Genomic DNA, 20,410 nt, shown 5'->3' on the forward strand with positions numbered 1-20,410 from the left:
TCCCGCTCTATTAACTTACCCTTAGCACCTCTCTGTAACACTGTTCTTTGAAACTGCACTATTTAATGGCTGAGTAGTTTTATCTGTGTGGGTATTCCATAATTCATTAGCGGTTCTCTTTATGCCGGCGTGTTCTTTCATTTGGTTTCTGGTCACCTTTGGGCTGTGTCTGGGAGGTCCTCTGTGGCTGGGTCACTCCTCTTCTCCTCACCCTTCTTCCCCATCACCAGGAGGAGGCCTCTGCAGTCATGGAGAACTAGCTCTCCCCATCAAGTGGGAAGGCCTCCCATATTTTGAATATGGCTGTGTGCCTCCTTTCCCTCAAGGTCTCTCTTTCAAGAAGGTGGTGTTTGAACCCTTCTTCATCCCCTGGCCCTATGTTTTCTAACATGGAGAACCAGAGCTTTGTGCCCCTTGCACGCCCACCTCCCAGCACCCCTGACTGCCTGGCTCAGGCTCTGGCCCAGGCTCTGGCCAGGCCCTCTTAGAGACAGTCTGCTCTCTGGACACCAAGCCCCGCCCAGGAGCTGTGTCCTGTCTTCTGCATGGCTGGTGATTGCTTTTCTCTCCTAGTCTGTGGCTGTAGGCTGTTAAGTTAACTGGAGTGCAGGCCAGCTCATGGGTGGGCTTCCAAAGTGGTCACACCTTGCTCATCACCTTTCACAGTGGGGCCACACTGAAGGAGGCATCTTGCCTTGTTCTGCTACAGAATCGGCTTTGACGGTGGCCTCCCGACCTTCCCCATGGGGATTGCTGCTTGTCCACTTTGCTGGCTTTGTGCTGTTTTGCTTTTATGAGGCCCTTTGTGAAGAGGCGAGGGCCTCAGCCATCAGGGCGGCCAAGGAGGCTAAAGTGTCTGGGCCCAGACACAGACCCTCAGAGGTATGTGTGGGCCAGTGCAACGCACACAGGCCCGGGGCCAGGGCTTGGCCACATGCAGAGGAAGGAGGGTGTCAATGGGCCTTGGGCTGGTCCCCTGTCGCCTGGTGCAGGTTGCAGCCAGCACTCAGCATCCAGGCTGGGACAGCAGCTGGGGCTGGTGGGACTTGAATCTCGCTCCTGCTCTGAGCCCAGCAGCCACTCCCTGCCCATTCCTGCCTCCTCCTGCCCCAGTGCAGAGCCCTGGGCCAGCCTGCCTGTGGGGTCAAGACATCCTGCAGAGGTCACATCGCTGCCGAAAGCCTAGCAAGGGTTCAGAGTCTCCAGACGCCCAGGACAATGATTGCTCCATACATTACGTTGCAAAATCTCCCCCAGCCCTAGGAAGGCCGATCCTGGACCCTGCCTTCTTCCCCAGGTGGAAGGGACCATTCTTTTCTTGAGCTTCTAGACAAATCCTTTAGGTCTCTCACAGCAATGCTGTTAACAGCCTCAATTATTTCAAGTGCAGGTTTGTTACAGCTGTATAAGAAATCCAAGTAACCATTTTTTCCCCCCAGAACCTAAGCAGTTAATGCTGGAAATTTTGCTGCAAATAAATTGATCAGTATGCAAGGCCGTCATCACAGCGGAATCATGGTCCACAGTTAAGGTAAACAGAGCTGTGATGGCAGCCTCTGAGCAGAATACCAAATGGGAGCATTTCCTCCAGAGGTGTCTGGCACTCCTGCCACACGGACCAGATTCTCCCAGGGAGGTGCTGGCCTCCAGAAGAAGGATCTTTGTTTAATCCTTCAGAAAAGGTAGGGGCTGTGCTATTTGATGTTCCTTCTGGGGAGAGAATTGTTCTCAGGGAACTGATATCGAGGAGCGCGTTCTTCCTTGGCTAGCCTTCCCACCTCTGGAAAAAGCCTCTTGGCCGCTCATTTATTGAGTGATCATTAAAATATGGCCATAGCATGAAGTATGCATGTAATTCATTTTTTCCCCCAGTGTGAAGACCGAGGTGTTTTTCTAGTTTGAATTCACATGGAGCAGTGGGGAGAACAAAATGTCTCTTCCTTTCCTCCCCATCCTTTCCCCCCTAACATGCTCAGGTTTCACGGTTTCCAGGCTTCCCTGACGCACACTGTATTATAGGGATTCTGCACAGAATGTCTGCATCTCAGCTGTGAGATGTCTGTCGCCAGGAGCTGCATCATGAGTCAGGGAGGTTCTCTGAGTGATGGTGAAGCCGGCGCTGATTTTAGCTGGCGCTGATTCTGGAATGGGCTCGGCCTCAGGCTGGCTGCAGCCTTGTCTACCAGCAGGCAGCCCTCTCCCCGGGTGTGTGGTGGGAGGCAAGCTTCCTGGGATGTCTGTGTATGGGGTTGGAGGGCTGTGGGCACGGTATTTCTGTCTCTGCATTTGCTGTTGGTGATGACTCGGGGGACCCTGAGGGGAAATCATCACAAGAGGGTTTCATATGAGGTGGGGCATGGCGAGGTCCTAGGGAATCGCAGGTGGGGTGAACGGTAGAAGGCCCATGTGCCTGGAAGACATCAGGAAGGCATACCATCCTCCATGGGCCAAGACTCTGCTCAGAAACTGGAGCAATCCCTGGAGGATACTTAAGGAAGGAGCGTCCTTTCTATTGTGGGTTAGTTCTCCTGAAGCAAGCCTCTTATTGACAGGCTAGCACAGGTGTGGCCTTCTCTGGGAAGCCTTCCTGGATCTGTCTACTTATCCCTGCAGCACAGCTTCCTAGGTCTGCAGCAGGTAGTGCTCAGCATGACATCACAGTCTGGGTTCTTCTGTCTCTGATTGTTCAGCTTCCAAAGCAGGCCCCTATCTTCAAAGCAAGAGCTTCGCAAATGTTCCCCATTTTCTTACAGCAGCTTCAGCCAGCTGGGTGTGGCGGCACACGCCTGTCATCCCAATTCCTGGGGGGCTGACACAGAAAAATCGCTGGTTCGAGGCCAGACTCAGCAACTTAGTGAGACCCTGTTTCAAAATAAAAAATAAAGCTGGGCGTGGTGGCCATGCCTATAATGCCAGTACTGGGGAGGCTGAGATAGAAGGATCACAGTTTAGAGACTAGCCTCAGCAATTTAGCAAGGCCTCATTTCAAAAATAAAATAATAAAAATAAAAAGGGCTAGGAGCTTAGCTTGGAGGTCCTTGGTTTCAAGTCTTAGTACCCCCAAACAAACAAACAAACAAACAAACAAACAAACACAAACAAGCAACCTCGGCAAAAGGAAGGGGCATCCTGATTCACGCCATTTCTTAGTTGGAACATAGGTGGAGAAAGGATTCAGGTAGTGCAGGAGTGAGAACCAGACTCCTGCTGGACGCATAGCCCATAAATAGGTGGCCGGGAAGGTGTCAAAGCGCCGGCCTTTGCTGCCTGGGTCCCCACACAGAGCATGGGCAGTGGGGTGGATGTCGATATGCGACTGGCCGGCCATATGCTTCTTCCTCCTCTAGACATGTTTTGCAACAGGCAGTGTGGGAGGATCAGGTGACCCAGGTTTTTGGAATTTTCCCTTTTGGGGCCCTGACGCTGCCACACCACGACGCTGAGGCGGCGACGTCATCCTGCTCTCTGGGCTCCCCCATCTGGCACTGTCATCTTCCAGGGTCTGCTGCGCTGCTCTCTCTTCATTTTCCGGAGGAGGACAGGTACCTTCATTCATGGGAGGAGGGGGCGACATGGTAGCCGGACCTGCTGGAGAAGTGGTATTTGAACCAAATCTAAGAGGCCCAGGCCTTAACCAGGTGCAGAGGGGAAGGCAGCTTTCTTGCCAGAGGACATAACAGGCGCAAAGACCCTGAGGTGGGAGGGGACATGGTGTTTTCTGGGAAGCCACAGGCCAAGTGTGTCTGGAGCAGGAGAGGTGGACAGCGGCCTGGCTGTGCAGGGACTGGCTGATTACAGCAGGGAACTCGGCACTGGGCCAAGAGCAAAGAGAAGCCCCCCGGGGGACTGGAGGGCTGATGGTATCCAATCTGGTCGCTAAGGGGCTCGGGAGGAGGGCACCGTAGATTCAGGGGGCGGGGGATGGGAGGCAGGCTGCGGCAGACCCCTGGGGCTGGGCAGAGAAGCAGCCTCAATGCCTGTGCCTGGTGAGGTCATGGGAGAGCACAGATGGGAGTTGGGGGCCGTGGTCATGGGGGAGGAGGACGGGGCAAGGCAGGAGCCGGTGGGCACCTGGAAGGCGGCTGCTGAGGGGTGATGGGAGCTGAGTCTGACCAGGAGGGGAGGGTGAGGGGAGGCTTTGGTGGCTCTGCAACTCTGGGGACAGACTACTGCGTCACAGTTCCAGACTGGTGCCTGTGCAGTGGAAAATTCCACATCTGCTCTTGCCGTTGATTTGAATTTCTTGCGTGGTGCTGGCGTCATGGCTGCAGCACCAGACGCCCCTCCCTGCTGACTGGCAAAAGCTCAGCTGCGTAGGAAGGTGAGGTGAGGCCTGAGGCCTGCACCCCTGGCCGAGCACTGCTGGGCCAGCCCCCAGGGCTCTGGAGTCCCAGGACATGGATGGCCCCTGCTGAATCGTGGCATCTCTGGAGCGCGTGGGTGGCAGGCGGCCCTCCCTTCCAGGTAAGGCTCTGAGACGCGGGCATTTGTCAGCCAGGCTGCTGGTGCATGTCGTGAGTATGTATTGTGTGTGGGTGATGCCGTGTGTGTGTGTGTGTGTGTGTGTGTGTGTGTGTGTGTGTGCATGTGCGCGCATGATGTTGTGTTGATGCATGCGGTATTTGTGTTGGTATAAGTGTTGCTCTGGTGTGTATTAGGGTGTACATTCATGTATTTTGGTGTGTGGTATACATGTATTTGTGTCTGTTGGTGTGCAGTATGTGTTGCTGTGTGGTGTGTATGTCTTTGTGTGTGTTGGTGCGTATGTGTATGTATGTTGGTGTGTGCCTTTGTGTGTGGGTGTGAATATTTGTATATTGGTGTGTGGTATATGTGTGTCTGTTGGTATGTGGTTTGTGTATTTGTGTGTCTGTTGCTATGTGGTTGTGTGTGCATGATGTGTGTTGCTGTGTGGTATGTATGTATTTGTGTGTGTTGCTGGGTATACGATGGCATGCCTGTGCCTGGTGAGGTCTGTGCCTGGTGCATGTTGCTGTAGTGTGTGTGTGTGTGTGTGTGTGTGTGTGTGTGCGCGCGTGTGCGTGCGTGTATGTAGCCCTGAGAGGGGATGGCTGGGGATGAAGGGGCCAGGGCTGCAGACTCAGCACAGCTCTGTCCCCCAGAGCCCTGCCCTGGTCTGCTGGCCCCACCCCAGGGTACAGGTGGACCTGCTGCTCCAGTAGGGGCAGAACCACAGAGAGCCCAGCTCAGGCTGCTGTCTTTTGTCCTTGGACAGCCCCTCAGGCAAGCCCTTACCTGGTGGCCAGATCAGCTGATGTCTTCATAGCTGCTAACCAGTTAGAAAGAACCCCAGAAAGAACCTGTTCACCTTTGTAGCAATGATCACAACACAACATCACAATGACACAAGAAACGCAGGAATGAACCACATGAGGAGCTCTGGAAACCAACCTGAAGGGGGCAGGAGACCCTGGGCCGACAGGGGTCTCGAGTGGACCACAGGCACCTGCCGTGCGCGAGCGGCGGGGAATTCCACAGGTTGTCAAAGGTCAACATTCCCTCACAATTAATTCATAGGCTCCAGGAAAGACAGTTTATTTCGGGAGAGTTCAATTTTGTATCTTAAGCAAAGTTAATCCAAATATAAATGGAAGGGCAGGTGGGAAGGGCTAGCAAGGAGCGCAGGGAGTGGGCGCGCAGGAGTCCAGTGACGAGTGTGTGTGGGTGAGGAGGCCTTGCATCCACGGGGCGGTGGGTGTGCCTGAAACGGCACCCTGAGGTGGGAAAGGACGGCCGCCCGAAAAAATGGGTCAGGACCACTGACTCTTCTTCACTCTACTTTTTTTTTTTTTTTTCTTTTAGCTAGGGATTGTACATAGGGGCATTCTACCTCTGAGCTACATTCCCAGCCCTGTTTTTTTTTTGTTTTTTTTTGTTTTTTTTTAATTTTGAAACAGGGTCTTGCTGAATTGCTGAGGCTGGCCTTGAACCTACAATCCTCCTGTCTCAGTCTCCCAAGTACTGAGGTTATAGATCTGTGCCACTATACCTGGTCTAATTCTACTTCTTAAAGCTTTCTCTAATGTTAAGAAAAGGATCTTTCAAGATGGGCATGGTGGCACATGTTTGTAATCTCAGTACTTGAGAGGCTGAGACAGGAAAATTGCAGGTTTGTGGCCAGCCTCAATTACTTAGTGAGGCCCTGCGCAATTTAGTGAGACCCTGTTTCAAAAATAAAGAATAAAAAGCAGGGCTGGGAAGCCAGGTATGGTGGCACACACGTGTAATCCCAGTACTTGGAAGGCTGAGACAAGAGGTTTGCAGTTCGAGGCCAGCCAGCCTCAGCTACTTAGGCCCTCTGCAAAGTAGTGAGGCCCTGTTTCAAAATAAAGAATAAAAAATAGGGCTGGGGGTAGCCGGACATGGTAGTGCAGACTTGTAATCTCAGTACTTAGGAGGCTGAGACAGGAAGATCGCAGGTTTGCAGCCAGCCTCAGCTACTTAGTGGGGTCCTCTGCAACTTAGTGAGACCCTGTTTCCAAATAAAGAATAAAAAAATAGGGCTGGGGGCATAGCTTGGAGGTGGAATGCCCCTGGGTTTCATCCCCAGTACCAGAAAAAAAAAAAAAAAGGGGGGGCCGGAGGGTATAGCTTGGAGGAAGAATGCCCCTGGGTTCTATCTCCGTACCACAAAAGAAAAAAAAGAAAAAAAAAAAAAAGGATCTTTCAACATGAAAACAAACAGCAGGTTGGAGAAAATATTGTAAAATATTTTCAAAAAATAGACAAAGCTCTGTTCTATTTTAAGAAAGAGATGGTACACATAGGTAAGACAGATACTCTGAAATCTCATTAGCAGTAACGGTAACAGAGGCATTTTCCAGAAGTAGCAGCAGAACCGAGGCGCTGTGTGAGGACACTGGGTGGTGAGCACAGCCTTTCAGCGGCGCTCATTGGCCCCTTGGGGGCAGGTGGAAGGTTCTCCTGTTCAGTTATGTTGGTATATTATGCTCGCTCACCCCCGTTCTGCTGCGCACAGGCTTACGGCGTGTGCCTATCGTGGCGAGGACTGTCGTTCCCCGCACACGTTACGTTACATGGGAGTGTGAAGTTCTTCATGATAGAAACCACTTGTGTCCAGCTGCTCACATGCGTGTGGAATCTTGACATGTGTCTCAGTGCCATGAGTTTCCCTGAGTTCTTGTCTCCCTCAAAGAAAGACTTCACTTAGGGGTCACAGATGTGTGTGCGTAGTGGGTTTTATTGGGTGGGTTCACCAGGAGGTATCACAGAGCTGGCTGGCCCTGGAGCAGAAAGAAGGAAGGGGCGCGTCTGCCTGCCTGCCGTGTGGTAAGCTTTTATACTGTCCAGAAATTCCCACCCCTCCTCATGCATAGTAATTTGGGGCGGTTACATTTAGGGGTTGTGCTGCTATGTTGGAATTTTCTGCTGCTGTCTAAAGCTGCAATGTAAAGGCTCCCAGTCTCTGACCACAGCGGGACGGGGCATCCCCATCTTTTCTCAGGAGGGTGCCTCCCTGCCCCATTTCTTTCCCAGCCCTGGCTAACTACCTAACACGTGGACCCACTGGACGTGCAACTGGAACAGGAGGGCAGGCTGTCGGGGGCTGCTCTCAGGAAGCCCACCCTCCAGCTGGGTGTATGAAACCTCGTCACCAGGAGCCCCAAAGAGCCCTGGGTTCTGACCTGGCTGCAGGACGGACCAGCTCTGAGCTGGGCTCATGCTCATTGCTCTGCCTTGTGTCCCTGGTCTGTCTGAGGAGAGGACCAGGTCTTCATGCTCCCCATCCTTCGCGTCACCAGCCCCAGTTCTGGGAGGTTTTGCTTTCTGCAACCTGTATCTCGAAAATAATTGGCATTTTTTTCCATCAAATTAAAAAAAAAATTTTTGCAAAACCCTACATGGCCTTCCAGATCTGGGCTAGCATGTAGCTGGGACAGAGAAAAGAGGAACCTTTTTAGGTCTGGGGACGAGGGTCAAGATCATTCCAGTTTGAAATTCCCTGAACTCAAAGGCAGGGTGAGGTAGCCGGTTTTAACACACTGAAACTAAGGGTGCATGAAACATTAGCTCAGCAGGTAATGTATTTGTAAAGTTTCCACGATTCTGTAATCATGGACACTGGTATCTCCAAGAAAGGCGTGTATAGCGTTTTCCTAACTCTGTGACCCACCAATGAGCCCTCTTCCTAGAAAACTACAAGGGACCTCTGTCTGGGGAACTTTTTTGGGGAAGGGATAACTTTCATTTTCATCCCTGTTTGTTCTAGTCACGATTCAGCCCTTCTGCTTGGGGATTTGGACCTTGTGGGTTTTAGCCACCATTTCAGAATGGAGACAATATAAATTTCTTATCAGAAGCAGGCAGATGATAAGGTTGTAAGGCCACCACTGCTAATAATATCCAGCTGTCACAAGCCAATACAGTAATCATCCCGAGGAGGATGAAATATTTATTTATTTATTTATTTATTTAGTGTGTATGGTACAGAGGATTGAACCGAGGGTCATTCTACCTCCAAGCTACACCCCCAGCCCTATTTTTATTTCTTTATTTTTAAACAGGGTCTCACTAAGGTGCAAAGGGCCTCACTAAGTAGCTGAGGCTGGCTTCGAACCTCGATCCTCCTGTCTCAGCCTCCCAAGTACTGGGAATAGAGACCTGTGCCACCACGCCTGGCTGAAGAACTACTTTAAAAGGGGGCTTTTTTTTTTTTTTTCTCTCTCCCCTTGACTACTTTCCAATACTACACTGGTTAAAAACAAAGCAGTTCTAAGAGTCTGTGAACACAGCAGAGTGGCTGGACTGAGATTTTATTACTACTGGAAACTTCTCCAGAGTTTTGAGTTGAGGGCTGGGGTGCAGCTCCGCAGTAGAGCCCTTGCCCAAGGTGCCTGAGGTCCTAGGTTGGATCCCAGTGTGCCGGTACTGGAAAATTGCTCTGATAATTTCCAAAGTGTAAAATATAGTCAGAGCCTAGGTGCTGCGCAGGCGCTCAGGCAGGGAGGGGGCTGCAGCGATTACACTGCAGAGTTCCTCTCTGTCTTTGCCCTTCATTCTAATCATTAACCTATAGTAAAGGCCTTAGAGTCAACTGAAGCCTTTAGCCCTAAAACTACAATAGAGGCAACCAGTGCCTCTGTTTACCTCCTCTCCTCTGGGATCCGGCCTGGGCATAGGAAAGGTAAACTTTGTGTGTGGCTTCAAAGCACCCTAGTTGATGAGCAACTAATATACTGCCCAATACAATAGAGCCGAGGCCCAGGTAGATTCTTGACCCTTGCACTTAGGAAGTGCACCGTCCAGAGACAAAGAGGCACCACCTGCCTAAGGAATAAGTAACTAGCCCATTGCCGTGGTAACGCTGATGAGAAAGATACCAACACAAAATCTACTTAAAGGTTGGGGTCCCCAAAAGGGGCCAGAGTTCCATTTTCGGGCTCCCCAGCATGTGGGTTAGCATGCTGCTTTTTCCTTCTCTATTTCCTACTGCTCTATTTCCTTTTTTTTTTTTTCTTTTTTTTTTTTTTTTTTTTTTTTGCGGGTCTGGGGATGGAACCCAGAGGCATTTGACCTCAGAGCTACACCCCCTGCCCAATTTTTTATTCTTTATTTTGAAACAGGGTCTCACTGAGTTGCAGAGGGCCTCACTAAGTAGCTGACGCTGTCCGTGAACCGTGATCCTCCAGTCTCAGCCTCCCTAATGCTGGGATTACAAGGCTGCGCCACCATGCCCGGTTTATTTCCTAATTTTGTAATAAAGATTTGTTAAAGCTGCACTGAGCTGCCTGTTGGTTTTAATTTTTCTATTCAACAAACCTTAGTTGAATAAGAAAAAGAACCCCGCCATTCAAACCATAACACCCAGCACCACACAAAAAATATACATAAATAAAAGAGTTTTGAGTGTAAGAAGAGTTCAGGTTGACCTTCACAAGTATTTACTAAACACAGTGTCTTTGGACAGGACTGAGAGATTGGTGTCAGGCGACTCCCGGATCTGGTGGAAGGAGACAGCACCAGGCTGGACCGGGTCCTGTGCTCCGGCCACTTCACAGTCAGGCCTTCTCTACCTCCTTTTATTCTGAACTTTCTTATTGAAATCTACTTTTACAGACTGTTGCTTCCTTCAGCACCCCTGTAAGAACCAAGCTAGGAAAAGCAGTCAGTGCAGAAGTGAGTCCCAAGAACAGCAAAGAGACCCCGGGAAGCGGCTTCCTGAGCATATCCCGCCCTGGGTGTCTGCGTAAAGGCGCCTATGTTTAGCAAGCCTCCGGGAAATGGGACAGAAGTGCTTCTTAACAGTGTGATTTCTTCAAAACCAGGGATGCTAGCATGGTCCTGAGGAGTTTCTACTTATGAGAAATAAAATGTTTAACCATGATGTTCAGGAAGGTGCCCCAGCCATATTTGTCCTTCTGTTCTTTGAGGTAATGTTAATTCCTGACAGGCCTGATTAAGAAGAGCTTGGTGCAGCCTCTTGTGCGGTTCCCTATTCACTGTGCAGCCAGAACCGATGCTTGTGGTGCCTGGGATCCCTGGGACCTCGTGGTACAGAGAGGGGCTGAACAGGGCTCCCATACGTGGGAGTTCTGAGTCCAGCTGGGGCTTGTGGAACAACCTTTCTGCTGGGACATAACTCCGAGGGCCAGGGCCCAGCATCACAGGCCCTGCTGCAGTGCCTGACTCTTGGAAAAGCAGGGCCCAGAGAGGGCTCTAGGAGCCACATACCCATGTGGACCGGGTGGCCGCAGCATCCAGGCCCTTGGGCTTGCCTCCTAGGTGCTAGGAGCGCATGTTAGCTTTCCTTGCTTATGACTGGGTTGTTCTGATGTTGACAAAAACCTCCTGTCTTTGCTGAATTCTAGAAATGGCTTCGGACATACCTGGATCGGTGACGTTGCCTGTTACCCCCATGGCGGCAAGCGGACAGGTGAGGATGGCGGGGGCCATGCCTGCCCGCGGAGGAAAGCGGCGTTCCGGGTAAGCAGCCCCAGTGCTCCCAGGAATGGAACCCCATAAATATTGAGCAGTGCCCGGACCTCTTAGGAAAGTTGGCCCCCTCCCCCATGCCTCCTGCAGAATAAAAAGCTCAGCACTTTGCATCCTGTTTAACTTTTGCAAGATTCCTAAATATGCACATGATTTGCTTCTCCACATGTCTGGGGGCCTGGGCACCCAGCTGGGGACTTGTGTTTGCTTATCCTTGTGGTGAGAATGTGCTTTGTGATCCTGCTGGGCCTTGCTGGGGCCATCTCTCTGAAGGGAGGAGGCTCACCCTTGCCCTGACTGAGCATGCAGGCCAGATGTGGCCTCTGAGCTCCAGCTCCAGCAGGCTGCAGATGATCAATCCAGAGCTCTTCCTAAGACTGCTGTGGGGCATGTGCAGGATTCCTTTCAAAAGAGCTGGCAGGGCTGGGGATAGTAGGTCAGTGGTAGAGCACTTGCCAGGCATACAGGAGACCCTGGGTTCAATCCCTAGTACCACCAAAGGGGGGAAAGAAATACACACATTTGCTGGGCTTGGTGGTGTACACCTGTAACTCCAGCACTTGGGAGGCTGAGACAGGAAGATTGCTGGCTCGAGGATAGCCTCATCAACTTAGTGAGACCTTGTTTCAAAACAAAAAAATAAAAGGAGCTGGGTGTGGTGGCGCATGCTTGTAATCCCAGGATTTGGGAGGCTGAGACCAGAGGACCGTGATTCGCGGACAGCCTCAGCTACTTAGTGAGGCCCTCTGCAACTCAGTGAGACCCTGTTTCAAAATAAAGAATAAAAAATTGGGCAGGGGGTGTAGCTCGGAGATCAAAAATGCCTCTGGGTTCCATCCCCAGACCCGAAAAAATAAAAATAAAAAACAAAAGGGCTAGGGGTGTGGCTCAGAGGTAAAACACCCCTGGGTCTAATCCCCACTATCACAAAAATAAAAAAATTAATGATTGGCATAGCCCTGCACCCACAGGCCAGGCAGTTTGCATCTGTGCTTCTCAGCTAACAAAGTTGATGACTGTAACAAGTGCTTGGACTCTGCTGCTTCTGCGAGGGCCAGAAAGACCATCACTTTGTGCAGATGAACCCATGCTATATCAGCTTATGCTAAATAATGTTTGTGTCTATACACAGAATCAAACCAAAGTAACCAATCCAAATGTTACAGGGCAAACTTAACAGACATTTTTAGACTCAACCGATCACCCTGTTCACCCACCAAATCCATGTTATTCTTGGTGAAATATCTGATCAACAAGGTTTCTCATGAAATGGAATCAATGTGTGCTTTTAAAGCACAAGTTTCTGGTGACGCCTGGCTACCGAGAACGCAGCTGTGTGTGTTTAGTGCAGAGTAGGCCCCTCACAGCCCAGCGCCTGAGGGAGGCCTGCTTTTAATGGTCCAGCTCTTTAAATCTAGAGTTCCCTCTAAACCAGTGTGATTCTCAAAATGGGCAGAAATAGAACAGGAGTGCATCAGCATCGGGGATGGAGACACGAAGCTGGAAAGGCTGTTCGACATTGTAATTGCAGAGTGTAGAATGAACTGTTGTGTGTATAGTTTAGTCTGAAGAAGGGCTGGGACTTTCCTGACCCCTGAGAGAATTAAAAGGCTGGGAGCCACCTTCACTTCAGTCCAGCTCATTCCCATGGAAACAGATGCCACTGACTCAGCATCCTCAGCTTTGGTCTCTGCAGCAGGGTCAGCAGAACTGTAGTAACGGGCATGGTGGCACACGCTCATAATCTCAGTGCTTGGGAGGCTGAGACAGGAGGATCTCAGGTTGACAGCCAGCCTCAACTACTTAGTGAGTGAGGTCCTCTGCAACTTAGGGAAACTCTATTTCAAAATTAAGAATAGAAATAGGGCTGACAGTATAGCTCAGAGGTAGAATGCCCCTGGGTGCCCTCACACAAACAAACAAACAAACAAACACAAACCAAAAAACCCCAGAACTGTCATGAGCACTGTAAAACTCCTCCCGTCAGCTCTGTAGGTCTCGATGTGGCTTGCCTCTGCGGCCCGCTGCCCAGAGGCCTTCCTGTTTTAACCAGCCATTTTTATTGCTAAAAGGACACCTACATGCAGTCTTAGGATCCAGGTCTTCCAGAATGGTCTTCAAGTGTGTGTGTTCTATCTCAAATTCTGAGGGACGGAGCCCATCAATCTCCTCTGTCCTTTCTCAGAAGTGGCCAGCACAGGACTGTGTTGAGGAAGATGGGCTGCATCAGCCCAGGTCCAGGCAAGGATATGTAGGTGCAGCCCAACATTTGTAGGGCCAGTGTGTGTGTGTGTGTGTGTGTGTGTGTGTGTGTGTGTTGGGGGGGTGGGTTATCCTTTGAGCTTCTGCGGGGGGCTTCTGCCTCCTCCCACAGGGCCTGGGCTGAAGTGCCAGGGCCGCTGCCCTCTTTGGCTTCCTGCTCCTGACCCGAGCCCGTTGTCCAGGCCCTGATTTCTGTTGTTTCCTGGACTCAAGACCCAGCCAGGGACTCAGTCCCATTTCTGAAGAATGCCCCACATGACCCCCTTCCCTTCTGGGTCTGTCACTCACACATGCGTGCCTCTGGGGGAGGCTGGGACAGTGTTAAGCCAGTCCCACTGACAGCCCAGGACACAAAGCATCGGGAAAGAACAGGAGGCTGGTGAGAGAGGGTACCAGGCCTGGCCCCCTGGAGGAGACCCGTGAGCCTGACCCTCCCTAGGGCCCAGCGCCACTGTCCTTGTTCTTAGGATCCTTACTTGGAGAAGGAGCTAAGAAAGACAAGCTTCCATCTGCTAAGCCTCCACAGCTAAGGGGTGTGTCTTTGTCTGAGCAAGGCAAGCGCCATCTTTACACAGCCGTTTCCATAGTAACTTCTGCATCTGATATTTGTATGCGTTTTGCTGAAATTCTGTGATGGAAGCCCCTCTGCTTTGGAAATCTGGGATAACAGCTCCTTCGGACAACTGCCTAGACACTCGGCTCAGTGCAGAGGAGACCCTGACAGGAGCCACATTAATCACAAAACAGTGTCCCCACGTGGGCCCTGAGCTGGGCCTGCGCTTGCTTGACTCTCCATGTTACCAGCATGGTGGCTTCAATTCCTTCTTCTTCTGGGTTTGAGGGGCATAGCTGGAGAGACAGAGATGAGAGGGAGAGGGAGAAGAAGAGGGGAGGGCAAGGGGTGAGGGAAGAAGAAATGACCCAGCCCGGGACCTGGTCCTCTCCTCCCCGTTTCCTTGCTGGTCTGCTTGGAGACACTGTGTTCTGATTTTTCTAGTTGAGAAAAATGTCCCAAGTTTTCAGGGCCGTCTCCCGGCTCATGTAGTGTTTCAAAGCCAAGTGGTCCTGACCCCTGTGGGGCGCGGGCCCCATGGCTGTTGGCGGTACACCACAGTGCACTGCGATTCCTTCCTGGCCAAGCTTTCTTCTGCTCCCTGAAAGCCCTCACAGCGAGGGTCCTGGCCAGCCCCGGGCTCTCCTGGCTTGGGACACAGGATGAAGGTTCGCAAGTTTCAGATTCCTCCAAAGTGCTTCCACATGTGTGGGGAGAAGACCTGGAACTTAACCACCTGAGGTGTACTTCAGTGCTGACCTCCTGGACCTCAGCCAGGGGCCGGTGACCAGGCGGGGTCCATGCCCACCCTCGCTGGGCTCTCTAAGACAGGCTTGGGGTGGGAGTTGAGGCAGGGGTGTGCCGTCATGTCCCACCACCTTGGCGTCCAGTGCTGAGCATGTCAAGTGTCATTCAGAAAGCCTACGTGGTGGCATTGGCCTGTGATCCCAGTCCTTGGGCATCTGAGACAGAGGATTGCAGGTTTAAGCCAGCCTTGGCTACCTAGTGAGGCTCTCAGGAACCTAGCAAGACCCTGTTTCCAAATAAGAAATAAAATTGGGCTTGGGGTGTAGCTCAGCGATAGAGTGCCTCTGGGTTTAAGCCCTAGTATTACCAAAAGAAGAATGTCATTAAACAGGGTCCCTGACAGAAGTCTGTGAGCTTTGAGTGTGGCCCGACTAAAGGGGAATTTACAGATGTGGCCCTTGGCTAGCATGTACGCATGGGATGGCCGTCTAGTATCTGGTCCAGCCTCTGGAGGGAGAGCGATTTCTGGCATCTGGGCTGGCCCGGGACCCTCCTCTGTGGCCCTGGTTGGACCACTGCTGCGACCTGACCTGTCTTCCTCATTAGAGCACAGGTGAATTCTGTTGGAGATATATGTTTGGTAAAGCATTATCATTACATGTCAGGCAGATGCACATCTCTAGTTAATGGCACACTCAGAAATCCCATCCGGTCTTCTATGGAGATGAGAATTGAGGCTGGAGGACAGGAAGGTGAGGTCCGTGTGTGTTCAACTCACCCTTTGAAGATTCTCGTGCCATCCAGTGAGATTCTTTAAAGTAAATACAATGGGACTGAAAATCATGTTTTTTTTTTTTTTTGCAACGGAACCCAGGGGAATTCTACCTCCGTGCTACACCCCCACCCCTGTTTTTTATTCTTTTTATTTTTGAAACGAGGTCTTACTAAGTTTCAGAGGGCCTCGCTAAGTAGCTGAGGCTGGCCATGAACCTGGGATCCTCCTGTCTCAGCCTCTCAAGTACTGGGATTACAAGCGTGCTCCACCACGCACTGCTTGAAAGTCATATTTTAATTTCTCTCTTTTATCATCCAGCTGCTTCAGTATAAGAGAGATGCATAGAAGACAAAACAAAACATGATTAGCTTAGGCTGTTGTTGTTGTTGTTGTTGTGTGGTATTAGGTATTAGGTATTGTGCCCAGAAGCATTCTACCTTTGAGCTACAGCCACAGCCCTATTTTTATATTTTTATTTTGAAACAGGGTCTCACGAGGTTGGTGAGGGTCTCATTACTTGCTGAGGCTGTCCTTGAACCTGCAATCCCCCTGTCTCAGCCTCCCGAGTACTGGGATTGCAAGTGTGTGCCTCTACACCCAGCTACTTAGGCTTTTTATAGCAGAAGATACATGCAGCTTATCGTGGTCATGTTTACAGTGGAGAGCTGGAACTGGTGACAAGGACCGGTGGCAGTGTCTAGGCAGGGGCTCCGCTGAGAAATTATGTGTCCTCAGGGGCTGCAATTTTTGCCCATGTGGCTGATGAGCCACGAACTCTCTGGTTGGGGCACACTGTTTTTCTTACTCGGGTGGGCCCTAACTTACCTCCTGCCTAGATCCCCACTTGCCCCATTGTAAATTATTCTAAATTATTCAATCTGACTGCTGCACGCATCATAATGTGAGCGTACAGGTCAGAGGCATGGTTTCTTAGCTCCTGATTTTTCTTAGACAAACCCTGGTTCCCAAGTTCTCAGGGAGCTTTGGAGAACTCGGGGTGCAGAGCAGGGCCCCGTCCTTACGCTGCTGCCTGGTGAGCCCCGTTGGCCTGGCCAGGCTGGGACCTTCACACAGCTCACCTGCCCTTGGTCTGCTCCAAGAGCCGACTTTGATAAAACGAGGGCGACTGACCTCCCCAGCTTCAGCACTGAATCCTGGATTCCAGAAATCCCCTCCATGCAGGGAGAACCAGGGCAGTGGTCACTAAACGCCCTCAGATCTGCAGGTGAGGAGGGAGCTGGCCCCTAAATCACATCTCACAGGAGCTTAATGCTCATAGTCCCATCGACTGGAGCTAAAGTGAATAATGAAGACCTCTTGCATGCGTTGTTGTTGTTGTTGTTGTTGTTGTTGTTGTTTTTGGAATTGTCAAAGTGCTGTTTCTTTCTCTTAAGCACCAAAATGCTTTTGCAGTGAGCAGCCAAAGCGCACTCCCCGCTATGAACACTAGGTGGCAGTGTGGCCCCGCGGCTCTGCGAAACACCTTGTGGATTTGATCAGGGAACTTGGTTCTCTCCCAGGTGTAATTTGCAGGAAGATGAGATGAGGGCTTGGCAGCTCTGCAGGAAACTGATGGCTTTGCTTCCTTTAGGAACTGCTGCATTCTGCACGGTATAGAGAACTCTACTACCTGCCTGGTACCTGGCTTCCCGCCCCAGCTGCGGGGAGTGCCTGACTGCCCCCTGGTGGTGTACAGGGGTCTCTTACCTGTCCCTCCCCCTTCTCGTTGCCCTGGTTCACCCCTTCTCTGTGCAGTACTGTAATCGCTGTCATCGTTTCCAGTTATCTAACTCCTTTTGTTCTCAGCGGTTAGAGCATCTCCTGTACCTGGAACTGAAAACTCCAAATTGGCAGGGGATCCAGTTAGGCGATCCTGAAAAAAATAATGCCCAAATTAGAACTTTGGCAGCACTGTATAAAACAGAACAAAGCTACAACAAAAAAAGTTTTTATTTTTTATGGTACTGAGGATGGAACCCAGGGGCATTCTACCTCCGAGCTACACTCCCAGCCCAATTTTTTATTCTTTATTTGAAACAGGGTCTCATCGAGTTGTTAAGGGCCTCACTAAGCTGAGGTTGGCCACGAACCACAATCCTCCTGTCTCAGCCTCCCAAATGCTGGGATGACAAGCATGTGCCACCACGCCCAGCTGATCTTGGTTTGATCTTCGACTTAACAGGACCATTGCCTTAAATGTCCTTTTCACTGAGACTTATCAAGACCCACCAGATCTCAAGCAGCACCACTACTGTTAGTTCCTTCCCTAGGAATCCCTTCCTCACCCATGAAGCTTCCCATTTCAAAACCCCTTCGCCTAACCGGGTATCATGCCACACACCTGTAATCCTATCACTCGGGAGGCTGAGACAGGAAGATCACAGGTTTGAGAACAGCCTTGGCAAGTAGTGAGACTCATGAACCTAGGGAGACCCTGTTTCAGAATAAATTATTTTTTAAAAATCCTGGGGGTGTAGCTCAAAGGTCGAATGCCCCTGGGTTCAGTCATCCCAAAACCACAAAAACAAACAAACAAACAAAAAACTCCCTTGAGCTTCTTGTGTGTTCATATCCCATAAACAAACGCATGCAAAAGGAGGTGCCGGTGTGGAGCAAATGATGTGGAAGGGAGGGTCCAACCCAGGGGAGGTTGAGAGTCAGGTGTTCTGCATCCAGGACCCTTCCTGTGCCTCCTCCCATCTTGAAGCTATGGATGGCTTTGTAGAGTTGCTGCCTTTGGCACCCCGAGGCTGGGAGCCTTGGGTAGAGTGGGATGGGATAAAGCTCCCTAGGTCCCTGCAGCTCTTGTTATCAGTTAAATGTTGTATCTACAGCCAGTGCTTACCTGTGCCCTTGACTTTCAGAATGGACTTCGATGATGAAGATGGAGAAGGCCCCAGTAAATTTTCAAGGTGAGTTTATTATACTTTATTTAAATGTGCTGGGAGTCAGCAAGCCTTACTGGAATATGCAGGGGCCTGATGTCTTTTGCAGTTGAAAAGACACTGCCTGTATTCTGGGGCCCTTGCTATGTCTGTCTTGGCTTCTTAATTCTTAGTGCCTTGTTCTGTGGCAGCCCCTGTGAGCCCCCTGCCCTGTCCTGCGACTGCCCAGATGATCACAAGTTGAGCAACAAGTTCTTCAGCCTCTTTGCTGTCTAAGTTAATTGTGACATTTGTAGACTCCTTTGGAAAGAACACACCTAGAGTCCAGGCTTAGAAAACACCAACAAGATGAGCCGGGTATGGTGGCGAACGCTTGTGATTCCAGTACTTGGGAAGCTAAGACAGGAGGATCGCGCAAGTTCAAAGCCAACCTCAGCTATTTAGTGAGGCTCTTGGCAACTTAGTGAGACCCTGTTTCCAAATAAAGTATAAAATAGGTTGGGGGTGTAGCCCATAGGTAGAATGCCCCTGGGTTCCATCTCCAGTAGCACACACGTACAGTAACAAAACAAAAACAACAAGACGGGTCCTTTTTTTCTACCATGAAAAATAAAGAGAAACTTGAGAAATGTTCTGGGTGCATATGAAACTTGGTTCTGAGTTCCTAGGAACCAGATCTCACTGGGCAGGGGACAGGCAGCATGTTCAACCTGGCTCCGTGGGCAGACCTGAGTGCCCGCTGCCTACAGGAAGGACCTGGACACAGGTGGTGTTGCACATGTCACACACAAGGATGAGGCAGGCCCCCTTTGTTTTTTTTTTTTTTTTTTTTTTGTTTTTTTTTTTGTTTGAGGTGCAGTAGGAAGCCTGGCGGGGCTGAGGGGAAGGCTCCAGTCATCCATCCTTGCCCACACGGCCCCATCTGCACTCAGGTTACCTCCCGAGGCCCCTCCCCGTCACCCAAGCCTCCAACCTTCCTCATCCTTGGTTGTCAGTGAACTTGGAAACTCATCACAGGGAATGGATGGTTGCTTTTTCCTGCATCCATGGACCACAGTTTGTTCCCATAGCCCCAGTTGTTCAAAACAGCTTTGGGAAGAGTGATTGGGCCCACCTGTTGACTCTTCCCAGGGCTTGGGTTATGGTTCCTCTTAACCACAATGGTTGTGGCTGGGAATTACGCCCTACTTCATAGGGATTTCCCGAGTCTTCAAGGCCATGGTAGAAGGTGTGGTCTTACAAGTGTCCCTTCCAAGAACATGTCCTTCTGTTTTCTGACTTCTGCTTTACGTAAAACAGTAGACAGGAGAAGGAAATCCTTCGACCACTTACAGTCTTCTAATCAAAACAAGACATGAGCATTCAACAAAACATGTATTGTGTATTGTTCCTCTCTTGATGGGGACAGGACCCCAGTTTGGACATCCCCCCACTTCCTGGGATGCGTTTCAGCAGTAGGGGGTGCTTTGTTCTTAAAGAGAGCTAGCCTTGGAAACAGAGACACCTGTGCAACCCCCGCCCCGGCCCCTGCACACACAGCCTCCCTTTATAAGGAAACAATGGCTTTGATCCCTTGTGTGAAAATTCCCCTCGAGATAGCATTTCATAGCTCCATAGCTTGTTAACCTCATGAAACGAAGATCCTGAGGTCTCCGAGCAGGAAGAGGAAGCGATGAGGAGTGACATTTGCTTGACACTGAAGACCGGCCTCAAAGAGGGAGATAGAGAGCTCACTGTCTCCGTCCTGAGTGTCGTCACCCACCTGGAGGACAAGGGCTGCGCGTGCACTGTCTGTGACCCACGAGTGAGTCAGATTTGCATGGTCAGGTTTAGGCCTAGGCTTCTAGAAACTGCCGTATCCTTTCCCTTACACGTTAAAGTAAAACAGAAAGATGGGGTTGCTTCCAACCTGCTGTGCTTATCGGGCTGGGTTTGCAGGACCCCGGGCCTCTTCCTCTACATGGTGGAGTGTTGAGGGGCCACGCGGATGGGCCTGTGGTTGCATCTAAGCTTCTCAGAGATGAGGAGATGGCTGATCTGCCTACCCGCCACTTGGTCAGGGCTGTGGCTGCTGTCCAGGGGAGGGGTGAGGCCTGCCTCAGATCCTCTCTTACCGGCCTGGTGAAGGGGTGAGTATGGGAGAGGAGGAGGCTGAGATCTGAGCCAGTGCCCTCCGTGGTTTGTGGACTTGGGATCCCGCAGGGGGCTGCCCTG

General features: G+C 50.9%; 1 protein-coding gene across 3 annotated transcripts in view; it reads left to right on the forward strand.

Annotated features, from left to right (window-relative positions):
- Positions 1 to 20,410, forward strand: part of ARNT2 (aryl hydrocarbon receptor nuclear translocator 2) — a gene marked incomplete at both ends in the record, with an annotated part of 125,867 nt that overhangs the window by 25,326 nt on the left and 80,131 nt on the right. For all 3 annotated transcript variants that reach the window (XM_080692058.1, XM_080692059.1, XM_080692060.1), the window contains 2 exons: positions 10,851 to 10,965; positions 18,176 to 18,223. In XM_080692058.1, the coding sequence (XP_080548184.1) occupies positions 10,851 to 10,965; positions 18,176 to 18,223 (163 nt within the window). The remainder of the gene's footprint in view (positions 1 to 10,850; positions 10,966 to 18,175; positions 18,224 to 20,410) is intronic.

Source organism: Muscardinus avellanarius (genome assembly GCF_963383645.1).
Source record: "Muscardinus avellanarius genome assembly, chromosome: 3".
Classification (NCBI taxonomy): Eukaryota; Metazoa; Chordata; class Mammalia; order Rodentia; family Gliridae; genus Muscardinus; species Muscardinus avellanarius.